This window comes from Mus caroli, chromosome 18 (genome assembly GCF_900094665.2).
Source record: "Mus caroli chromosome 18, CAROLI_EIJ_v1.1, whole genome shotgun sequence".
Classification (NCBI taxonomy): Eukaryota; Metazoa; Chordata; class Mammalia; order Rodentia; family Muridae; genus Mus; species Mus caroli.
Genome location: NC_034587.1, coordinates 61193057 through 61215761, shown reverse-complemented (window position 1 = coordinate 61215761; position 22705 = coordinate 61193057). Strand labels below are relative to the sequence as shown.

At 45.6% G+C, this 22705-nt stretch overlaps 1 protein-coding gene across 2 annotated transcripts in view; it reads left to right on the top strand.

Annotated features, from left to right (window-relative positions):
* Positions 1 to 7591: 7591 nt before the first annotated feature.
* Positions 7592 to 22705, top strand: part of Fech (ferrochelatase) — a 33753-nt gene continuing 18639 nt past the window's right edge. Inside the window, exons 1-4 of one of the 2 annotated variants that reach the window (XM_021150808.1) lie at positions 7592 to 7783; positions 13688 to 13811; positions 18923 to 19042; positions 22400 to 22548. In XM_021150808.1, coding sequence (XP_021006467.1) covers positions 7717 to 7783; positions 13688 to 13811; positions 18923 to 19042; positions 22400 to 22548 — 460 coding nt within the window. In that variant the 5' untranslated portion in view covers positions 7592 to 7716. Of the gene's footprint in view, positions 7784 to 13687; positions 13812 to 18219; positions 18535 to 18922; positions 19043 to 22399; positions 22549 to 22705 lie in introns of those variants that run through there. The other variant, XM_021150809.2, reaches the window with a different exon arrangement.

Sequence of the window (22705 nt, the reverse complement as noted above, 5' to 3'; positions counted from 1 at the left end):
CACTGTCAGTGAACTCCATAAGGGCTCTCTGGGCACTGTCTCTGGTATTAAAAAAAAACAACAACTTTTGAGTTGTATTCTGAAAGAATGGAACTACCTTCACAGTGGGAACAAGGCACACCTGGTTTGAAATACCAGCCCTGCCCCGAGGCTAACCAGCCTCCGTCCGGTGCCCTCTGCAAAAGTGTTTTCCTCACCTGTAGAATTGGTGACTAAGAGTCCGTCTGTGATCAACAGGGTCTAATCACTCTTTGGAAACCCCTTTTTTAAAAAGTCAGTATTTCCTTTTGTTTGTTTGTTTGTTTGTTTGTTTTTCTCTTGTGGGTGTGAGGCAAGAACTAGGCAAACTCTCTTTACAGCTGCCATTAGGAACCCACCTCTGTTGACTTGGGAAGGAAATCAACTCATTGGGTAAGCCAGCAAACCCATGAGTCCTGAAGACTGCCTCTAGTCAGTGCTGCTCAGGCTCCATTTATCTTTAGGCAAGGATGAAGTTCAGGCTTAGATGAGGTTGGGACCAGTGACTGCTGGATGCTCTGTGCCTCTCCGGTAGTCAGAATGAGATGTTGCAGGCACAGGTCCTCATGCCTGGTAGATCTGGAGAACATCTTTGTTCCCTTTGCTTTGGAGTCACGGTTTTAGAATGGAAGGGGGAGGGTGTGTGTGGAATAAATAGACCTTGGACCATTAGTTTGGGGCATCCTTTAGATGATTGCCAAGGGCTGTGTGCTCGTGGAGACGAGTGTTTTCTCAGAGAGGATCGCAGAGGGGGGCTTACATAAGACAGGTCTCCCCTTCCCCTTGTGTTTCCTGCCTGTCCCAATGTCTCTTCGGGCTCAGCTTGTTCCAGTCTTCTCTTGTAAAATCATATCTCTGGTTTGTGTTTTGAGACATCACTACTTAAGGCAATCCTTCTGCCTCAGCCTCGTCCGTACTCCCATGCCAACAGTTCCTCTTGTAAATTCTATCAACACTTTAGTGAGTGATCCTCCGCCTTCTGATCCTGACTGAAGTCAGTTCAACTTCTGCTCACCCCTTTGTCCCTCACTGTAAATACATTCATTGGACAAACTTAGTGCTTTCTATCTTAGCTGAATGTGAAAAGAACAACTGGAATCAAAAGGCACCTGCCTTTAATCCCAGCACTCAGAGGCAGGCCAGTCTAGTCTACACAATGAGTTCCAGGGCTACATAGAGAGATCTTATCTCAAGAAACCTAAACCAAACAGAAAACATGGTTCTTAGCCCAGAAGTTGTAAACTCCGGATACAGGGTTACAGAACAAATACTTCAGATGAAACCATGGGGTTAGTTGGTTTCAGTATAAAATCAATGGGAGGGAGGAGGTGCAGATGGTATCAAAGCCAGAGCTGTTAGGTTAGCGTCTTAGTTAGGGTTTTACTGCTGTGAACAGACACTATGACCAAAGCAACTCTTACAAAGACATTTAATTGGGGCTGGCTTATAGGTTCTGAAGTTCAGTCCATTAACATCAAGATGGGAGCACGGCAGCATCCAGGCAGGCAGAGCCAAGAGTTCTACATCTTCATCTGAAGGCTGCTAGTGGAAGACTGGCTTCCAGGCAGCTGGGATCTTAAGAGGGTCTTAAGACCACGCCCACAGTGACACGCCTACTCCAATAAGGCCACACCTCCTAATAGTGCCACTCCCTGGGCCAAGCATATACACACCATCACAGTTAAGAGTTGGGGCTCCTTGAGAATTGAGCCCAGCCAAGATGTTGAGGGACTTTAGGCAGAGCATTCATACAAAACAGTGACCACACAAGTGCTGCTCTGAGTGTTCACAAGTGAACATAGCTTCCAGGAGATTCATGTGAAAGCAGAATGATGGGGCTAGAGCCAGATCCTCATGCAAAGGGTGTTCAGAGGCCTGGCTTTTCTGTAGGGAAATCAGAAAGCTGGATCTCTAGCCCATAGCAAAAGAAGCCTGTGGTGTGCCTAGTTTCTGAAGGGAATAAAAGTGGATTGCAAATGTATACACCTTAAAAGAGCCAAGATTGTAGAGCCAAGAAGATAACATCAGGCTTTCTGAGAGTCAGGACACCCCAGGATGCTGGACAGGCTCTGTGGGGACTCTTTTTATCATCCTTGGAAGTTGGGACAAAAGTGCTCTTACAAATATGGGCTCAGAAAAAAAGTTCCAAGCCGTGGGAAGAAATAGTGTGTTCAGTCACATAGTGTGTATCTTAATGTCAGTCCAGTTGCTCCCATTTTGTGCATGCTTCTGATCCTTTAGAAACTCAAGTGTGAATCACAGTGCTACAGGGACAGCACTCAGAGGGACATGTGCAAGATTCACTGTCATCTGCAAAGTTTCTCTGCTCAGGCCATGTGATCTCTCGGGTCCCTTGTGTCCTCTAAATGAAGTTGATGTGCTAATCCCTAGATCTGACTCATTGGATCTCCCTGCCTCTGCCATTTAAGCTCTGGAATTATAGGTGTATACCACGGTACCTGGCTTCAGAAACACAGTTCTTGCTGGGCATAATGGCACCTGCCTTTAATCCCAGCACTCAGAGGCAGGCCAGCCTAGTCTACACAATGAGTTTCAGGGCTACATAGAGAGATCTTATCTCAAGAAACCTAAACCAAACAGAAAACATGGTTCTTAGCCCAGAAGTTGTAAACTCCGGATACAGGGTTACAGAACAAATACTTCAGATGAAACCATGGGGTTAGTTGGTTTCAGTATAAACAGGTATTCAAAGCCTTACCAGTCACTACCAGAAGATAGGGAATGGCCAGGATGGGTTCTTCCATACGAACTTCAAGGGGCATGTGGCCCTCTTGACACGTTAATGTAAGGTTTCTAAATTTCAGAGTTGGAAAAGTAGGGAACTGTTGAGACCTTGTCACTTGCACTGGGAAACTAACACAGGCTCCAAAAGGGTCCCCACCTTTGCAGGTCGCTTCCTCCGGCAACCTTCCAACCCCTGAATCAGGTTTCACATTTGCAGAGTTCACGTCTGACTTCTCTACAGAAACTAGTAGTTCCGGACCCTCTGCATTCTTCTGCCTGTGCTTTCCTCCCTGGCCTCTAGCCACAGCAGACATTGTCTTTGTCTTTGTCATAGACAGCTGCCTAAGTGGCCCTCTAGAATGTTAGTTCCACGTGGATTATTGCCCAGTGCTGTACACTAGGTGACCAACAGCAGGCTTCGCCTTCATACTTGTCTCCTAAGTGAATGAGCTTCTTGTGAGTTCCTTTAAAACTTTCCCACACTTTATCCTCCCCATCACATGGGGCAACACTTTTCTCACTGTGGACACAATGAGTGTGAGCACTAATGGACTCCAAACTCCTGTGGTTAAAGAAGGTCTCATCAAAGCATGAAGCCTTGGGTTCTGGATCTGGTGGGTGGCTTAGGTCTTAATTGTGAGGACAAAGGCTCAGATTTCCTGGAGTGATTATTCTAAGCTCGCCATTTGTCACATGGAGCCAGCCACTGTTTCTCTTGCATGGAGTCCCTTCCCCCCAGCCCCTTTCTGATTAAGGAGACAAAGTCGAGTGATCTAAATTTAGTTCATGTAGCTCAGAGGTGCCAATCACTGCAAATAATGAATTAGGGGAGTCTCCCCTTCCCTGGAGCACTGAGCTGAAACCAACAAATTCATTTTATTTAGAACTCCAGGCTGAACTCCAGAGTGCTGTCTGTGACAGGCAAGTGCTTTATTCACTAATTAAGTCGCCCAGGCTCAGACAAATCTTCTCCCTGGTGACAACGCTGCTTATCTTGGTCCACACAAAGCTGCGTCTTTCAGCCTTCTGTTTGCTAATGGAATCGGTATAGAATTTTTAAAAATGTAAGCTGGCAAAAGGGGAGGGGAAGGAGAGGAAGCATATACGTACACACATATGGAAATCTCATATTTATTTGGCCTTTTAAGGACTTTCAAAATTTCCTGTAACCCAGCATCCAGAACTCACAACTTCTGGACTAAAACCACAGTTTTAAAATTTGTTTGTTGCGGAGACAGGATCTGTCTGTGTAGCCCTGGCTGTCCTGGAACTTGCTGTGTAGACCACGCTGGCCTCAAACTCAGAGATCTGCCTGCCTCTGCCTCAGCGCTGGGATTATAGGCACGCGCCACTATGCCCAACAGGAAGGAACTCTATGTTTGAAGCCAAGTATGGTGGAATGTGCCTGTATTCCCAGTGCTTAAGTGGTGGAGGCAAGAAGACCAGATGAGTTGAGGCTTAACTCAGCTGCATAGTAAGTTCAAGGCCAACCTGGGCTACAGGTGTCCCTGTCTCAAGAAAATGAAGCAGCAAAATACACCTGTGTTTTCTATCAGCCTTAAATAGAATTCATATGAAGTACATTTTAGCTGCTTTTATTTCATAAGAATTTTTTTAAAAATCCACTGTGGGAAGCTGTTGGTTTTGATGTAAGCGCAACCTCAAATAATATCATTTTTGTAATCAGAGTCAAAAATTAGCAAAAGGGCTTAGCCTGGTGGCTTGGGCCTGTAAATCCATGGACAGGGGAAGCCGAGGCAGGAGGGTGATGGGTTAAAGGAATGTCTAGACACTAATTAGATAAATAACTCAAAATCACATTTTCCTTTGCTTGTTTCCTATTTTGAGCGTGTGTTCATACTCATGAGTGCTGTGGTGTGTGTGTGTGTGTGTGTGTGTGTGTGTGTGTGTGTGTGTGTGTGTGTGGCGGACAGAGGACAGTTTTCTGAGTCAGTGCTCTCCTTCCGTCATGGACTCCAGGAACTGCAGATGGCCAGGCTTGGGCAGCAAGCACATCCCCTGTTGAGCTATCTCCTTACCAGCCCAGGTTTGGCTTTCTTTTTACGACCCATGAATCCGCTGTGTGTACATCAAGAAGCTTAACAGGGAGAGACTTTAGAGTTTTTCAAGTCAGTAAAAACAAAAAACAAATAACAACAACAACAACAGCAAAAACCAATGTAAGTAAGGGAAAGAAATGCCCATTATTTTTTAAAAGAATGTTAATTGGATTAACGTCTGGAATAAAGTATATGGTCAGTTTTTTGTTTGTTTGTTTGTTTTGTTTTTTTGTTTTTTGTTTTTTGTTTTTTGTTTTTTTTTGTTTTTTTTTTGCTTTCTGGTCACACATAAATTTAACCTGTCACACATAAATTTAACCAGGCTGCAGATTTTGTGGGAATTGGCCGCATTTTGCCTTGTCACTAATCATTAGCATGTCCCTGGGAGGGGCCAAGGAACTCTTGTTATCTCTGCTTAACAGGAGTTCCCAGCACCCAGCATGGCAGAGTGACTCCTTCAGGGCCTCCCAGAGGTCACAGACAAGACATCTCTACATCACGTAGTAGCACAGCATTTCCAAGTGTGTTGTGGGACTTCTGTTGTTAATTTTCTAATTGAACTTTAGAAGAGTTCCAGCCTTAGATGGGAAGCCCTGTCCGTAAAGGCCATCTTGTAGTGGGTATTCTGGTGTTGACAGAGTTGATTTCATGTGATAGGCGATTGACTCAGGCATTTTATAAGACTTCTGGGTCCTCCCAACTCTGTTGCCATTTCGTCCAGATGTTTGTCTCTGCCTGGGCATTTCCCCTCATCTCCACCTATCTCAAGAGAAAGGCAGCAGCCCCCTCAGGAAGCCAGTATCTGCTCTTTCTCTCTGCCTGTATCTCCTGACTTTACCTCAGTCTCTCTTTAGGGCAATCTCAATGCCATTTTGATTTTGAGAGTCAAGAATTGGCAAACAACTTGGCCTGGTGGCTAAGTGTTGCAATCTCAGCTACTGGAGAGGCTAAGGCAGGAGGATGGCAAGTTCAAGGTCTGCCCTGGCACCTTACAAACCCCTGCCTCAAAATGAAATGTAAAAAGAGGCCTGCTGGAGCTGGGGAGGAGGCAGTGAGGTGAGGTAATTTGACACTTCTCAGGGAACATCATGCTTGAGTTTGAAAACCCTGTCTCATACATTAGAGTTTACATGGGTCTTATAAACACAATAAACCAGTAAAGCCAAGAGTGAGGGAGAGCTCAGATTTTAGCTACAGAAAGCTAATGTTCAGGTTGATCTGGGCTCCATCTTTTCTCAGCTAACCTACCTGCCTCCCTTCCTTCTTCCTTCCCTCCCTCCCTTCCTTTCCTTAAGCCCCCATGAAGACTTCTATCAGTCTTACCCTTTGGTTCTCTCTTCCTAGAACACTCTGAGTCTTTCAAAATACCATTCTTCCGTTCTGCTAAGTCTCTCCACAGCCTTTTTTTTTTTTAAATATTTTTTCATTTACTCTCTTCACATCCCAATATCAGCCTGCCCCTCATCCCAGTCCTCCCCTTTCACAGCTTCTCCCCTCTCACAGCTTCTCCCCTCATCTTCTCCTCTGTGAAGGGGGAGCCCCTTCCCCCTGGTATCCCACTACCACCACCACCCCACACACAGATTAGTCACTGTAGGACTAGGCATATCCTCTCACACTGAGGCCAGACAAGGCAGACCAGTTAGGGGAACAGGATCCACAGGGGTGCAGCAAATTCAGGGACAGCCCCACTCTCCTGTTGTTGGGGGATCCACATGAAGACCAAGCTGCATGTTTGCTACATATGGGGGGCGGGATAGGTCCAGGGCATGCTTGCTCTTTGGTTGGTGGCTCAGTCTCTGGGAGTCCCCAATGGTCCAGGTTAGTTGACTCTGTTGGTCTTCCCGTGGAGTCCCTATCCTCTTCGGGACACTCAAATCCTTCCCCCCACCTCTTCCACAAGACTCCCTGAGCTCCATTTAATGTTTGGCAGTGGGTTTTGCATCTGTTTTGGTCAGCGTTGGGTGGAGCCTCTCAGAGGACAGTTATGCTAGGATCCTGTCTGCAAGCATAACAGAGTATCATTAATAGTGTCAGGGATTGGTTCTTGTCCATGAGATGGGTCTCAATTTGGGCCAGTCATTTGTTGGCTATTCCCTCTTCTCTGCTCTGTGGGCGACTCTAGCAGTGGAGGCAGGAGGACATGGATCTGGAAGTGGCCACTTTCTGTAGCCAGTCAGGACTCCCAGTGGAGGGATAAGGACAGCAATCCACTCACAAAACCTTCAACCTAAAATCTGTTGCCAACAAGATGTGCAGGCACAGCCCTTTCTTAATCCTGTCTGCACCAGGCTTCCTGACCACCCTGTCAAACTCTGCTACAGAAAGAGGGATGCTGCCAAAGCTAAGAATGGAGCTACACACACACCACGCACGCGCGCCAAACCCCAACAAAACCCCCACCCTCTTTCTTCTCTGGAGACAAGGAAAAAGGGTCTGCACTTTGTGGTGCAGCAGCAAAGCAACCAAACTGGAGAAGGGAGGCAAAAACATGGGCACGTCAAAGGACAGTTATGGAAACATCTAGAAAGTCTTTTGCCCAGTCGTGGCTGTCGTTCCAGTTTCGACCAGGTTGGCAGAAGCGACCGGAAGATCCTCTGGCGCCGCAGACCTAGCGGGATCAGGTGCGCTGACCCGTGGTGGCAGGAGCGGGTCTCCAAGCCACTGGCCTTATCTTGGCCGGTTGCAGCTTCCAGCTTCTGGCTGCCCCAGCCTACAAGCCCCGCCCTCCTGGGCCCGCCCCCGAGGGCGGACCTCCTGCTGGCCCCGCCCCGGCGGCGACGGCGCCGGGCGCAGTGATAAGGCGCTGTGGCGCGGGTGCGGAGCGCTGCCAGGTCGGCGTTCCCGGGCCTTGCCGGAGCGCCGCCGCAGAGGATCCCTGGCCGTCCCGGAAATGCTTTCGGCCAGCGCCAACATGGCTGCGGCCCTGCGGGCTGCGGGCGCTCTGCTCCGCGAGCCGCGTAAGTTGGGTTGCGTCTGCGTTTGCGAACGTGAAGAGCGTCCGGGAGGCCGCGGGTTCAAGTCGCCCAGGGCCAGCTGCGGGGCTCTAGCAGTAGCTGATTTAGTGTTTTCCTGGAAGGTCTCTGAAGGACCTAACACCTGAACCGTAACGTAGGCGTCCTTGTCACTATCACTGTTGGCATCTCTCTTGCAGTCTCTGCTGATGCATCAGATGGCGGTCACGGTGCCTACTGCTGCTGCTTTGCCAAAGCCAATGCCCAAGCCAATGCCAGGACTTCTGGGTAGCGGGACCCACAGTGGGGAGGCCTAGAGTTGTTTTTTTGTTTTTTTGTTTGTTTGGTTTTGGTTTTGTGGGATATCTGGAGAACAAATGAGACCTCAAGTGTTGCAGGTTCAGTTTGTGAATGTAGGATGTGCCCACTAGAGGAGCTGGGACCCTGGGTGGAGCATACTTTGTTGGGACAGAACTGAGCAAAGACACTTTGAGCCAGGGTCCCAACTTACTTGCTATGAAGATTGGGATGCAGGTGAAGTACTGAGCATTGAGCCCCTCCGTTACTGATGTCAAAGACTGCCACAAATGAGCCCGCTTAATGAATTTGAATGGTGACTAGACCTGACTTTTTTCAAAGGAGTTTCCTAATGTGTCCATTTGACACCTCCTTTGGGTAGAGAAGATCTGCTCTGAATATCCACACATTATTGCTGGTGCCTTTGTTGCAAGACTAATTCAGTAGTACAGTGAAGATCAGCTCCCTAAGAACATTGGGAAACAATGTTTCAGATAGGGACAGTGCCAGCCAAGGAAGTCCTGAATTAATCTTTTCTTTCACTATCCTTTCCAGTGGCCAGTAAAGTCCAACAGACCCGAGATTTGAGGTCATGAAACAACATGAGAAGTGAAATTATTTTCTGTGTAAGTCAGAAGTAACTAAGTGAAAGGATTTAAAAAACAAAAACAAAACCCCAGTATATCTCAATTCCAACTGTATTACAGGCCCCGGTGCTTTAAAAAAAATTTTTTTTATATATGCATACCATGTATTTTGGTCATATTCACCTCCAGTTCTTTCTCCTACCTTCAAGATTCATGCCCACTTCCTACCCCTCCCACTGCACCCCCCTTTTTTTTAACTGGTAAATCCAGTTTATTCTATCCATACACCCACGAGCGTAGAGCCACCCACTAGAGCATAGTCAACTTATGGGGGGGGGCACACATTTAAAAAGAGCCTGACTCCCCCCCTCTTCTCCAGAGGCCATCAGTTGACAGGCAGGGTCAGGGGCTCAGGAGCCCCTAACCACATCATGATGGAATGTTACCTGGTTTGATCTTGTGCAAATCTTGTGCCACAGCTGCAGCAAGGTCACGGTGCAGCTGTCTTGTCATGTCCAGTGTTTTGCCCTGGGCCTCTACCATCTTTCTCCTCCCTCTCCTGCTGTGTTCCCGGAGCTTTGTGTGGACAGTGGGTCCGATATGGCCATTGGCAGTGCAATGCTTGGTTCTTTACTCTTTAACTAGTTGTGAATTTCTGTGTTAACAGCTCACACTCTACTTTTTAAGGCTACCATCTTAAAAAGTTACCACCTTATCGTACTTTTATCATTTTGGCTGACAGGAAAAGATTAATATTAGTTAAGAGGAAATTTGAGTATATTCCGCAACTGAATTCTGGAAGCAAAACTGGAAAAAAAAACAAAAACAAAACAGCTTTACCTTCTATATTTTTTTTATCATTTAGAATTAATAGCCGGGCGGTGGTGGCGCACGCCTTTAATCCCAGCACTCGGGAGGCAGGCGGATTTCTGAGTTCGAGGCCAGCCTGGTCTACAAAGTGAGTTCCAGGATAGCCAGGGCTATACAGAGAAACCCTGTCTCGGGAAAAAAAAAAAAAGAATTAATAAGATGCTTTTTCCAGTGGTTATATAACACACACACACACACACACACACACACACTAAGAGTTCTGTATTTTCTTCGTCAAGAACTCTGTAGATCTATGCACATTTTTTAAAACTATCTTTCTCGGGATCACTTTTTTATTTTACTGTGTATATTTTGAAATATACAAAATTGTAGTTTCTTATGTATCCGATGGTTTTATTATGCTTAGTTCCGCCTACTTAAAATTTATTTTTATTCTTCACTCTGTGTCAGTGTGTAAGTATGTGCCTAGGCCTACAGAGTCCTACAGAGGCCAGAGGGGTCAGATCCCCTTAGAGCTGGAGTACAGGTCTTTGTGGGCTGTTCAGTGTGAGTGCTAAGAACCAAAGCTGGGTCCTATGCAAGAGCATCAAGGGCTGTCAACCACTGAGCCAACTCTCCATCTTTGATTTTTTTTTTTTATGCCTAAGGTACATATACATATCCGCGATATCTTCTGCTTCATTTATGCAGTATACGTAAAAGCAGACTGTCATCAATATGATACTCGGAGATTTTTTTTCTTGATATGTTCAAAGTAAAACTTCTATTCTTTTTGAAGATTTGTTTTAAATTGTATGTGTGACACTATGTATGTGTGGGGATTTGTGCATGTGAGCGCAGATACCCCAGGCATGGGATCTGGAACTGGGGTACAGGTGTTTGTAAGCTGCCAGATATGGATGCTGGGAACTGAACTCAAGTCCTTTGCAAGAGCAGCAGGTACTCGTAAGCCCTGAGCTCTCCAGTCCTGATATATCTTAATTTTTATTTATTTATTTAAGCATTTTTAAAAAGATTTATTTATTTATTTATTTATTTATTTATTACATCTAAGTACATTGTAGCTGTCTTCAGACACACCAGAAGAGGGCATCAGAGGGCATCAGATCTCATTACAGGTGGTTGTGAGCCACCATGTGGTTGCTGGGATTTGAACTCTGGACCTTTGGAAGAGCAGTCGGGTGCTCTTACCCACTGAGCCATCTCACCAGCCCTATTTATTTATTTTTTAAAGATTTATTTGTTAATTTTATGTATGTGAATACTCTGTTGCTGTCTTCAGACACACCAGAAGAGGGCATTGGATTCTGTGAGAGATGGTTGTGAGCCACCATGTGGTTGCTGGGAATTGAACTCAGGACCTCTGGAAGAGCAGTTAGTGCTCTTAATCGTTGAGCCATCTCTTTAGCCCATATTTTAATTTTTAAATGGTCCAGAAATCACATTGGTTTTGAAAGTTCTCCTAACATGGATTTTTCAGTACAGTGTTGGGTGAGGGACAGTGACAGTCCTTTTCCTGTCCGATGTTACAATCCTTTGGAACAACAAGACCATACTAAGTAGCCAAATCTGGGGAGCAAGCCCCCTTACCTCTGCTTCTGAGGTAGTGTAGGATCTTACTTCATTTTACTGAGTGTATGTACTTTGTACAGTTTGTATGGGTTTCTCTGTGACATTTTTATACAAGCATATGACTCTTTGAGCCTACTCACCTCTTCTGTTATCGTCTCGGACCACCTGCTGCTTGTACCCTTCTATATCTGTAACAGCCCAGTAGTTGGAGAGGGATGTTTTAGGGATGTGTTTAGAGGGGTATGTTAATCGTAAGTCTCAGGAGGAAGGATCCCTTATCAGTACCCACATTTGGTCAGCCGCGGACAAGAAGTTTGTAAGCCAGGGCGTGGGAATAGTCAGGAAGCTGGGAAATTGTACTAGGAAATCCTGATGGACTAGCTGGGGAATAATCTGGTCCTACTCCCCCCCCCCCCGCCCCGCCCCCGGTGCTGCTCCTTTTGTTAGGTTCATAGAAAGAAATTTGTTCATGACCATCCCAAAGTCAGAATTCTGTTATCATGGCCCAAAGCCTCTGATAGAATGTCATTCGTATAGGGACTTGGAGACAGTGTGCACGATTGAATACCTGGTTAGATCGCATCATGTAGTTCATATTTAAATGTCTTCAAACAAGGGGATGTGTGTCGTTTGAGACTTCATTTGAGTGGAACAGAACTTAGGTCCGTCTTCTCACTCTGCCTTAATTTAGTGAGGCTCCCCCGGCATAAACTCATAGACTGGGCTCCATTGGGAGTGTGCATGAGGTAGTTTATTGATTGGTTTTGAGGCAGAGTCTGGCTCAAACCCTGGCTGGTCTCAAATGAAAGATCCCCCTGCCTCAGCTTGCTGATGCTGTGGTCACAGGTACGTACCACCACGTAAACCTGTATGTCATAAACATGGACCCTCATGCGAACATGTCCATCCCAGGCATGTCCCACCATGTGAACATTTGCAATCTGGGTCTAAAGACATCTCGGCGAGCTGGAGATACCAGTCTCTCCTGTTTTGTTCCGTTTGGGTGATTTAAAGCAGTTGGAGCAGGTGTGGTTGCTCGTCTCTAGAAGCTCCTAAATGAAACTATTATATTATACTAGCCCCTGTCATGTGACAGATGTTACAGAACACCCCTCTTGTTTTTTTTTTTTTTTTTCTTGAATCTTCAGTGTTTCCTCCAGCAAGGACTCATCTTGTTATGGAGTGGATATTAAGGCTTTGTGAGATTGTAGTCTGACCCAAGCCACACTGCTATGAAGTGGAGATCTGAACTTAGTCAGACCTCTTTGATCCAGCTTGAGCTTCACCCTCATCGGGGCTCATAGAGGGGAATAAAGACAGAAGATGACTGATCCCATACTAATTTCTAGCCTGGTATTATGAGAGCGGAAAAGGAGGTCAAGTGCAGTAGCTACCACCGTCCCCTATTATCTTCCTCAGCACTAATTTGTGGTTTTAGTTTAACTTTATAGTCTGTTTAAGGACAAATACTCGGTGTCGCAACTCAGCCACTCAGCGCAGCACACATACTCCTTGGTTCAGTTTTTTTTTTTTTTTTTTTTTTTTTTTTTCATGGCCCACCCCGTAACCTTGTGGAGCCGAGGTCAGGAGTATAGAAAGGGGGATGCGTGTCCCACATAGAACAACAAGACCTGTGCCTCAGCCTTAACCAGTAGACCTTTATAACTGCCGGGAAGCAATCTTGAACTTTCCTAAACCCCTGTGGAGAAGAGGCCTTGAGAGAGTTGACCTTCGAGCTTTCTTGCCTTTCTTTTTTGTTTTGTTTTGTTTTTCCAGACAGGGTTTCTCTGTGTAGCCCTGGCTGTCCTGGAACTCACTTTGTAGACCAGGCTGTCCTCGAACTCAGAAATCCGATTGCCTCTGCCTCCCAAGTGCTGGAATTAAAGGTGTGCGCCACCACTGCCCCGCACTTGCCTCTCTTCCTATTACCAACTCTTTCCTACTACCCCATTGGCTACCCTGAATGGCACAAACTGCTTATAGGGATGGTAACATCTGTCCTCCGGAGGGTAGATGTGGGGAAGAAGCCTGTAGAGACTCTGGAATTGGTGGAGGAGCTTAGGGGAGAGGGAATTTTTGAGCTCTGTGTCTGGGGAGCCTGGCTTGTCATGCCGACCGAGTGTTGGGCTCTGGGGACTGTGGGGACTCTACACCTCATGGTGCATTCATTCAGAAGAGAATGTTCCCCCTTCTCATCGTCAGAGCACCACTGAGGTTCCCATTCATGGATGCTTTACCCGGAAGGCTTGCAGACAGAAGTGGGATCCACACTGAGTTGGGAACTGGCTCATTTTCTACTCTAAATGACCTTCCACACAGTGCTTCTTACCTCTCCTCGGAGGTTCTAGGGATAAGATCTGAGCAAAATTTGCAGCCAGGACATGGTGAGAAGGTGTGGCTAGCTTCTAAGACAATCAAGCAACCCTGGAAAAAGGAACTTGTATTCCAGCCCACAGGAGAAAGAGGCCTTCAGTGGGTTTCCCTACCTGCAGAGACGCGGGGAAAATCACCTCTGCCATAGCAGCATTTTAAAATTTAAAGCCAGGAATTATGCCCTGAGGGCCTCTTGAAAAGAAATTACTTTCCGACTAGGTTTCATGCTAGCACTTTAATTTTGTCACAGTGGTGCACGGCAGCTCAAGGGCCTGTCAGCCATGGAGGTGCCAGTCGGGTGCTGCGGTGGCAGCCACTACGGAGAAGGTACATCATGCCAAGACCACCAAACCCCAAGCTCAGCCAGAAAGGAGGTAACTTCTGTCTCAAATAAGGTTCTCCTTGTTTTGTTTTGTTTTTTTTTCTATTGTGACAAACATGAGTGGGTTCGAGCAACCTATGGGGAGAGGTACTTAGGAAAATCTAATATATTTATTAGCAATGGTGTAATATTTTCTTGGTTTCCTTTTAACATCTGTTAAATAATAGGTTTTAAGGACTAACAAAGGGCATATAGTTAAATATAGTCTTCAGTCATATAAGAATCTGGCCTTGGTATATGTCAATATATCAAATCAATTATGTATATACCAGAACCCTCTGTATGAACTGAACATATTTATGCCTATGAAACAAATGCTTTGTATAGGATAAAAAGTAGTTAACCTACCAAGAACTTCTCCAGGAGATTCTACCATTACTGCTTTTAGCTTTTCACATAACAAACATAATTGCCAATGACATGCTACGGCTTATAGCTTATTAAGGAAATAGAGTGTACTTCATTCATTCTTGGTGTTTTTTGGGTGGAGGCAGTAACCAGGGTGTGTGTTTTCTTCAGCAGCCTCTGAGAATAACCTCTGTGATAGAGAAGGACACATTTTATACAGGGGGAATTGTTCAGATCTAAGAAGGAATTCGCTGAGTCATAGCGACATCATTATTTTCTTGCCAAGCAAGACGTCACTCTAGAGCTGGACGGAGGACGGGTTACTTTCCTATCACTGTGATAAACCACAGCTTATCGAAGAGTGTATTTGGGCTTCTAGTTTCGAGGGAGTCAAAGGCAGGGCAACTAGACCAGCATCAGAGAGCTCCCCTCTTGAACTACAGCAGGAAGTAGGGAGAGCAAACCTGGAATGGTGTGAGTCATGAAACCTGGGAATCCAACCTCAGTGACATATACTTCCTCCAGCAAGACCAGACCTCCTAAACCCATCCACACGGTCCCACCAGGAAGGGACCAAGTATTCGGATGCCCTAGATTGCAGAGGGCATTCTCATTCAGACCACCATGACCATGTGCATGAAATGTTTTCATTTTGTGATGGTTATTTTCCATCGTGTTGTGGGCTCATTGATTGAAGGCTGCAAAACTGAGGTTGATTTAGGATATGGGATTAGGGATAGGTCCCAAATCCCTTCCCCTCAACTCTGTCTTCCTGGGATACAGAGTTAGTGGGTAAGATAGGAAACATACGTGTGCCTAGCAGGATGCTGGCCCCCTGTCCCTGTGGTCCCTTACGACTTGAGAAAAGTATTAGTGTGAGCTGAAGGACTGGTTTGATGAGGAAGGAGCCTAGAAGAAAGATTATTTCATTGCTGTATTTTGTAGTGACAAAAGTCAATAATAAAAGTGGCCTTATATTAATTGGCAAAATTAAATAAAGTTAGGGTCTACTAAATGACTTTATATAATTTTATAAAAAAGTAGAAAACTCAAGTGGAAAGAAAGGATTTAAAAGTCATAATCTTACCATCTAGTGGGTTTTTTTTTTAATATTTTTTATTTATATGAGTACATTGTAGCTGTCTTCAGACACACCAGAAGAGGGCATCTGATCACTTTACAAAGATGGTTGTGAGCCACCATGTGGTTGCTGGGGATTGAACTCAGGACTTCTGGAAGAACAGTGTTCCTAACCACTGACCCATCTCTCTAGCCCATCTAGTGTTTTATTATGCACTTATATATCCTTACTGACATGCAAACAATGCTGTATATATTATTTTACAGTTTTTAATCTACTGTCACCAAGGATCTACACATACTTTCTATGTGTGTTTTTTTTTTTTTTTTTTTTTTTTTTTTTTTTTTTTTTTTTTTATCTTGTTGCTGTGACAAAATACCCTACAAAGTCAACATAAAGAAGGGCTTTAGCCGGGCGTGGTGGCGCACGCCTTTAATCCCAGCACTCGGGAGGCAGAGGCAGGCGGATTTCTGAGTTCGAGGCCAGCCTGGTCTACAGAGTGAGTCCAGGACAGCCAGGGCTATACAGAGAAACCCTGTCTCAAAAAACCAAAAAAAAAAAAAAAAAAAGAAGGGCTTTATTCTCGCTCACCGTTTCTGGGCACAGTCCATGGCGGCGGCAGAGTGTGAGGTGGCTGGTCACACTTTACATGTGCACACAGGAAGCAGGGAGAGAGGAATGAAAGCTGGTACCTAGCTTGCTTTCCCCTGCTCATCCATTCCCAGATGCATGGACAGGCGCTGCCCGTGGTTAAAGTAGACAGTCCTACCACACTTAACTCAGTCTAAACGTCCCCTTACAGGCACACTAAAGGCTTGTCTCCTAGGCGGTTCTATAGACTGTCAAGTTGACAGTCAGTCTTAGCTATCTTGAGTAGTTTAGGAGTATATTCAGTAAGTCACAGTTTAGTTATGTGAGCCCACATTGCAGGCATTGGCTACATCTAGTTTGGAATATGTGACATGCTAATGTATGGAGTATGCTTGGCGATCGTTCTGATGCCAACGGTTTGGAAGACATTGTGCTGTTTAGTGCTTGGCTTGAGCTAAACTACAACGCTGACCAGCTGCTGTACTAGCTTAGGAGTCCGCAGGCTTTTAGGAGGAAGATGGCTGCTTATTTATTTACTAGATTTTTATAGGCCACACCATCTCCTTTGTTGCTCTTTACCTTTGCCGGGACAATGTCAAGGCAGCCATAGGTAAAACAAATGCAAGGGCAGGGCTTTGTTTGTCTCTGTGTGTGTGAGGCTGTGTGCAAGTGTAAATTTGGCGTGGATTCGGTTGTTACCTATTGTTTCTGTTCTAGAAATAGCAGAGATCCTTGGGTCACTGATGTATTGTAGGTTCAGAACTGAGGCTTTATTGTTCTTCATCAGTGCTATCTTGATGCCATAGAATAAAATGACTGTGTGTTAACGGATGAGCTCCTATTATGCACATTTCACGGTTCAAAGGGAAAGCTTTGGCCTTTCAAAGTCCCAGAATATAACAAACGCAAAGCATTTAAACTTCTCGGAGTAAGTTTTAAAATCTGTGTCTTCACTGTGCATACAATTATGTCCAAACAAAGAGAGCTGTGGCCAGGCAGACCTTGGTCTCAGGTGTGGTCTGTCTGGAGGGAAAAAAGAGACAGAGACCCTTGATTAAAGCCTTGCACTTCATACTCCAAAACAGAGTGCAGTCGGGCTAATGCACCATTCACCATGCACAACACAGTTTTGAATTAAGTGTTCCGTGTGTTGGGGGGTGGGGGGGTCTTTCAAATCATATGCGACTCTTTCATGTTTAAAATCAACACGGGTTTGCAAAGACGTGAGCAGGGCACAGTAACATGCGCTTTAAAGCCACTCCTGTTCTGAGCTCAGGTGTCACGGGTGGAAAGCACAGTTCTAAATCCTGTTTGCACTTTGATACCCTCTGTGGCTTAGGTAAGTCTTTTAGCCCGGGCTTTCTTAACCAGTAATCTGTTAACTGGCAGCAATCCATAGGGAAAGCACTTAATTTATTAGAAGTCACAGATTTCGAGGGTGAAAAGACAAGAACTCGGGGGGGGGGGAAGATGGGTGGTCTCAGTGGGAAGATTAGGGGAGACTGTAGTCTCACCAGGTGATGGTGCATCTGGCATGTTCAGGAGCAAGAAAACTCAACAGCCCCGTCTAGCTGTAGCATTTTTGTATGAAAAAAAGTTTTGTAGAGGCTAGGGAGATGGTTCTGGGTTCAGGGTCTGCTTTCAGTCTGGGTTGAACTTCCTACACCCACATAAAATCTGGGCACAGTTTTGTGTGTCGTAATCCCGAGCATTGGGAGTTGGTCAGGAGCAGGAAGAGTCTAGGGGTTCACTATTCAGTTAGTGGAGCTGAGTTGCTAAGCTTCAGGTCAAAAAATAAAGTAGAAAACAGTAAAGGAGGACAGCAGACATGAAGCCTCTGGCCTCTGTGTGTGCACTGATGGATCCGTGTGGCATCGCATACATGCGCACATACGCAGGTGCCACATATGCACACACAGAGTTTTGTCATATCTTAAGTATAATTGCTTGGTATAATCCTCTTAGTGAAAAGAGGATTAGATCTTCTCTCACTACAGACCGGAAGGTATTTTTGCTTGTCACTGCTGAGGTAAGGAAGTATCCTGGTTTGGTTTGTGTTGCTATAACAAAATGTCAGCCAAAACCAGCTCGGGGAGGAAAGGGTTTATTTGGTTTGCAGGCTACAGACTGGCGTTGAGGGAAGCCAGGGCAGGAGCTGAAGCAGAGACTACAGAGGAATGGTGCTTACTGGCCTCCCCCGTGGTCTGCTCACCTTGCTTATATAACCCGAAACCGCCTCCCCAGTGGTCACAACCACTGCACACCGATTCAAGAAAATGTCTGACTGACGTGGCCACAGACCGTTGTGAGGGAGGCATTTTTCCTCTTGGTGTTGCCTCTTCCCAAGTGACTCTGGTTTGTTTTCATGTTGTCAAAAATTAACCAAAACAGGTTAGCACATAAGTGTACTCTTCCATGGTATGTTATATTGCCAGCCAGACTGTGGAGGCGAGGGATATTACTAAACACCCACAGGAGAATCCTCTACAGCGAAGGGAAGGCAAACAGAACCCATTTAGCTCAGGAATAATTTCCTACATGACCAAAGAGGCGGGAACAGATTAAAGAGCAAGCGATAGACTCATCGAGGTGTTCAAATAAAAGGGGAACATTTCTCCGTGGAACAGAGCTCACTCTGTGGTAGATTGTGCTGAGTATGTAAAGAATACAGCGAGGTCACCAAATAATGTTGAAGGTAAGATGTTGGCTTTAATTTTAGCATACAAAGCAACCTTAACCTCTGGAAAGCCAGACCTGCGTAGTTAAACGAAGCACTAGCACCTACAGGTCTTTTGGCCACTGAACAATTTTTGATTTCTAAAACTTTCTGTCTCTAAAGAATTGGATCTTTGTTCAAGACTGACAGAAAAATAGAGCAATTGAGGTCCGTTGATGCCAACATAGGGCTGGCCTAGAGACCAGAATCAGAGTTTGAAGTGGGTCAGTGAAGAAGTGGAGGCCCTCTGTGCCTGAGGAGACAGCCCTGTGATGGCAGCATCGGGCCTTCAGGTTCTTATCAGCTGAAGTAATTTCTGCCCCGGAGCAAGTGAAAGTGTGGCAATGAGCTGTTTTATCTTGTGTAGGAAGCCAAAAACGGGCATATTAATGTTAAACATGGGAGGCCCCGAAACCCTTGGAGAAGTTCAAGACTTCCTTCAGAGGCTCTTCCTGGACCGAGACCTCATGACACTTCCCATTCAAAAGTAAGTTATGCTGTGTGGAGTGTCGTGTGTGGGGTGCATTTGTCATCTGTGCGGCTCTGGCCGTGGTCACGGCAGCACCTGTGTCTTCTGTAGGGAAGCAGAGGGAAATGGTATGCAGAGCCCTACAGCAGGAGAGCCAGTTAGCCAGCACTCTCCTTGGGCCCTCTCCTCCCAGGCCCTGGGAGTTACAGCTGTCTAAGCATGGCTAAAGTAACTTTAAAGTGTTGCAGATTTGTAAAGATGTATTTGTAATGATTAACATTGAAGAAGCATTGGTTATCATTTCCTGTACTTGAGGGTGGACTATGGCTTTCTCTCCTCCTTTCTATTCTTACTTCCTTGCTTCCTTTTCTGTCATTTCCTTTCAAAAGACATTTTGCAATAAAGAAATGAACTCGAGTATATCCCTGTAACTATGCAAATGATACATTTACACTAAAAAGCAAATGTCCCTTTCTCCTCACTGGAGTTCCAGCACCAGTTAACCAAATACTATTCCTGTTTTATTTGAAATAGCGTATGCATACCGGAGCCTGTCTATACCTGCCCGCATTCTTCCCTCTTTGTTATACAAACGGGAATACTTGCCTACCTTATTTGTCACTTTTGTGGGGTTTTTCATAATAGTGTTCTGTTTCATAACAGATTATATAGATCTGTCAAATTTCCTCCTGACGGTTTTGATTACATCTTTATCTAGCTTGCACCTCATTGGCAGACAGCTGTTTACAGTGTGGCTGTAGACCCTGTGTTGTGTACCTCACTGCCCACATACGCAGCCGTACAGGATTAACATTCATTTTGCTAAATTAATAGCAGTGTGGACTATGGAGGGGGCTCGGAGTTTAGTTCTTAAAATCCACACCCTTGTTTGTTTGTTTGTTTGTTTGTGGCTGTAATATCAGCACTGGGGAGGAAGCTGACCCTCCAGCCTAGCTTGCCTAGTAAGTTCCAGGCCAGTGTTTGTTTGTTTGTTTGTGGCTGTAATATCAGCACTGGGGAGGAAGCTGACCCTCCAGCCTAGCTTGCCTAGTAAGTTCCAGGCCAGGGAGAAACCCTGTCTGTTTTTTGTTGTTGTTGTTGTTTTGTTTTGTTTTGTTTTAAGGTGGTTGTGCAGAGAAAAATGTTCAAGGTCTTTTTCTGGTCTATATATACACACAAGCACGCACACCTCTGCACTCTGCACCTGAACATATCTGTGCCTCCTTACACACAGACATACTTTGTTTTTTGGTTTGGTTTGGTTTTGGGTTGTTTGTTTGTTTGGTTGGTTGGGTTTTTTTGGTTTTTAGAGACAAAGTTTCTCTATGTAGCCTTGGCAGTCCTAGAACCCCCTCTGTAGACCAGGCTGGCCTTGAGCTTATAGAGAGCCTCTGCCTTCTGAGTACTGGGATTAAAGGTGAGCACCACCTCGGCCCAACCCCAGACATCCACGGTATTAAGAGTGGTATGTGACACTGAGAGAGTAGAGCCCTGGCAGAGAAGAGGTTCTTCTGAAAGTGACTTCAGCTTCAGGGTCGGAGGCTTGTTCTATTGGCTGGATTATTAGTTAGATCACAGGAGTCTCCTCCCTTTGTCCTAATTCTCTTGTCTTAGAAATTATTAACCCCGTTGCCAGAAACAGTCGGTACCGTCCACTTTGCTGAGTGTTTGGTGATGTGCCAGAATGCCCCTGATGCCGGTGAGCTGACTCGACGTCCAGGAAGGCAGGATGTGTGGTGTTCACACCTTTGTGGAGTCATCCCACAGCATCGCAGCCATAGGTAGCATCCCAGTTAACCTCTGTCTAGGGTTAAAAAGAGGAAATGGCAGGTTACACAGTGTTCTAAAGGCGCTTTGAGAGTTAGGAAGGCGCTGTCTTTGGTACGATTATAGATAAACTTGCCTTGGCCTTAGCACAGGGTGTACCTGGGTGTTCATATAAAGAAATACAGAGTGTATCTGGGTGTTTATATAAAGAAATACATTGTTTTGTGCAATAGTGACCATTTTATTTTTGGTTATTTATTTATTTATTTACTTTTTTTTTTTTTTTTAAGTTCGGTGGTGGTGTTTCACACTTTTAGTCCCAGTAGGGGGATCTCTGTGAGTTTGAGACCAGCATAGTCTGCAGAGTGAGTTCTGGGACTGCTAGAGCTACACAGAGAAAGCAACCCTGTTTCAAACAAACAAACAAACAGACAAACCAAACAAACCTTTTTATTGTAAATTGTGTGTGTGCACATGTGTGGATGCAGGAGCTGAGGAATCTAAAGGAGGGTGTCAGAGCCCTTGGAACGGAAGCTGCAGGTGATTGTGAGCTGCCCGCCATGGGTGCTGGGAGCAGAGCTGGAGTCTTCTGCCCGAGCAGCACGTGCTCTCAGCTGCTAAGCCATCTTTCCAGTCCCAAAGCGAGGTTTTGATGCCCAAGAATTTTGATATTTTAATTGCTGAGGCCTCTGTTCGATGCAGTGCTTTCTAATCTCTTAACTCCAGTTCTGTCAGTGTTGAGAGTGGTAGTTGTTTTAGAAACTAAAAGCTACTTATTATTTTCTAGAGAAATTTCTTAACATTGCACTCAATATTTATAATTGCATCAGAAAGTCTTGGTTTTTATATTTTAGTGTGTGTGTGTGTGTGTGTGTGTTTGTGTGTGTGTATACACATCATGGAGGGACTCGCATGGCAGGAGAGAACCAACTCAGCTCATGTAAATTGTCCTCTGTCCACCACATTTGTACCAGCGTGTATACACATGTGTGCACACACACACACACACACACACACTCACACTCACTAATAATAGTAAGTGTAACAAAAAAGCTTTTAAAAGAGCCCCGATGTGAGTTAGGCTTGGTGAAGCGAGAGGCTGAGGAAATAGTCCACAGGGCTAGCCTGAGCAGCATTGTAGTTCAAGGGCTGTCCAAGTAACATGGTGAGATTCTGTCTCAAAATTAAAAACAAACGGGGCCCGTCCTGGGGCCTCAGTTCCATGGCAGAGTCTTTGCCTAGCACCACGAGGGCCCAGCTTCAGGCTCACAGAACCAAACACCCCCGACAAAACCAGTGCAGGCTTTCTGTGCTTTCTCCCCTGATTCTTGTTAGGTGCAGATTCAGCGTGTAGGATGGTAGCTATCAGCATCCCGGTCCTGGCTGTGAGGTATCCAGAGTGTGCAGGATAGAACACGTGTGGAGTGCAGGGGTGAGCTCTCAGATCCATGCTGAATTGTCAGGGGCCTCACGGCCACATTCCTGACCACTGGTCCTGTTTGGCTCTCCTTAGGAAGTTTTACTCATCTCTTCTTTAGTGAGTAGGAAATGTACTTGGAATTTTGAAGGTGGAATAAAATCCACTCACTTATGTGTCCAATGATTTAGTAAGCTGGCACCATTCATCGCCAAACGCCGAACCCCCAAAATTCAAGAGCAGTATCGCAGAATCGGAGGTGGATCCCCCATCAAGATGTGGACTTCCAAGCAAGGAGAAGGCATGGTGAAGCTGCTGGATGAGTTATCCCCTGCCACAGGTGTGCTCTTCTTCTTAGTGCTGGGCTAGGCTCGGTACAGTAGGACTCAGGGTCGGGGGTGGACTGGGGTGGGCTGGGGGCACTCCTGTGATCCCAGCACTTGGGGGGTGGGGGCAAAGGCAATAAGAGTCTCTGCACTAGCAGGGTGTGTGTGTGT